The sequence below is a fragment of the Penaeus monodon genome, chromosome 28 (genome assembly GCF_015228065.2).
Source record: "Penaeus monodon isolate SGIC_2016 chromosome 28, NSTDA_Pmon_1, whole genome shotgun sequence".
NCBI classification, from domain to species: domain Eukaryota; kingdom Metazoa; phylum Arthropoda; class Malacostraca; order Decapoda; family Penaeidae; genus Penaeus; species Penaeus monodon.
The window spans coordinates 732,811-733,429 of record NC_051413.1 but is presented as its reverse complement, the minus strand read 5'-3'; the positions used below and the strand labels follow the sequence as shown (position 1 = coordinate 733,429).

Here is a 619-nt window from a genome sequence, read left to right as displayed (position 1 = left end):
CTCAACTACATTCTTTTTTATTTTCAGTGCATCTGTATTTCTCCTCTGTATGTGTGCAGAAGTAACATTTTTACTTTGTGCTTTGGATGAGCTCTTATTGGATATGAACTCTAAGAAATTAAGATAAGTTCATTTGAGGACATTTGAAAGAGGCACTGAATTCACATTGGCATTATATCTGCACAGGCAAGCACATTTTCATCAATGCCATACAAGCAAGCACACTTTCATATATGTTATTGCATGAGTATACAAAAAAGCCCGTCCCTTAAATTCATTCTTTTCTTTTTCTCTCTCAGGGTGATGAGGTCGAGCAGCGTTGAGGAGGTCGGGGGCCATGGGCCGGGTGACCCCTGGGAGGTGTTCACGGCCCTGGCCATCCTGGTGGTCGAGGGCAGGACAGCAGGTGGAGAACGAGGGTACCACGCTGGACCACACTGCCCTCTGCCACACCAGTTACAACACAAGCACTCATGTGACCTAAATGACCGTCTAGTAAGTCTTTTTTCTTATAATTGGTGGTCAGTTGATGGCTTGTGTTTTCATTTGACTTCCTGTGATATATGTACTTCTTCTGTGACTTGTAGCTGTTGATGTTATATGACTGAAGATCAGTAAG

General features: G+C 43.3%; 1 protein-coding gene across 3 annotated transcripts in view; it reads left to right on the top strand.

Annotated features, from left to right (window-relative positions):
- The window catches only part of LOC119591252, a gene marked incomplete in the record, with an annotated part of 41,430 nt that overhangs the window by 32,938 nt on the left and 7,873 nt on the right, over positions 1 to 619 (top strand). For all 3 annotated transcript variants that reach the window (XM_037939963.1, XM_037939962.1, XM_037939961.1), the window contains 1 exon segment: positions 300 to 495. In XM_037939963.1, coding sequence (XP_037795891.1) covers positions 304 to 495 — 192 coding nt within the window.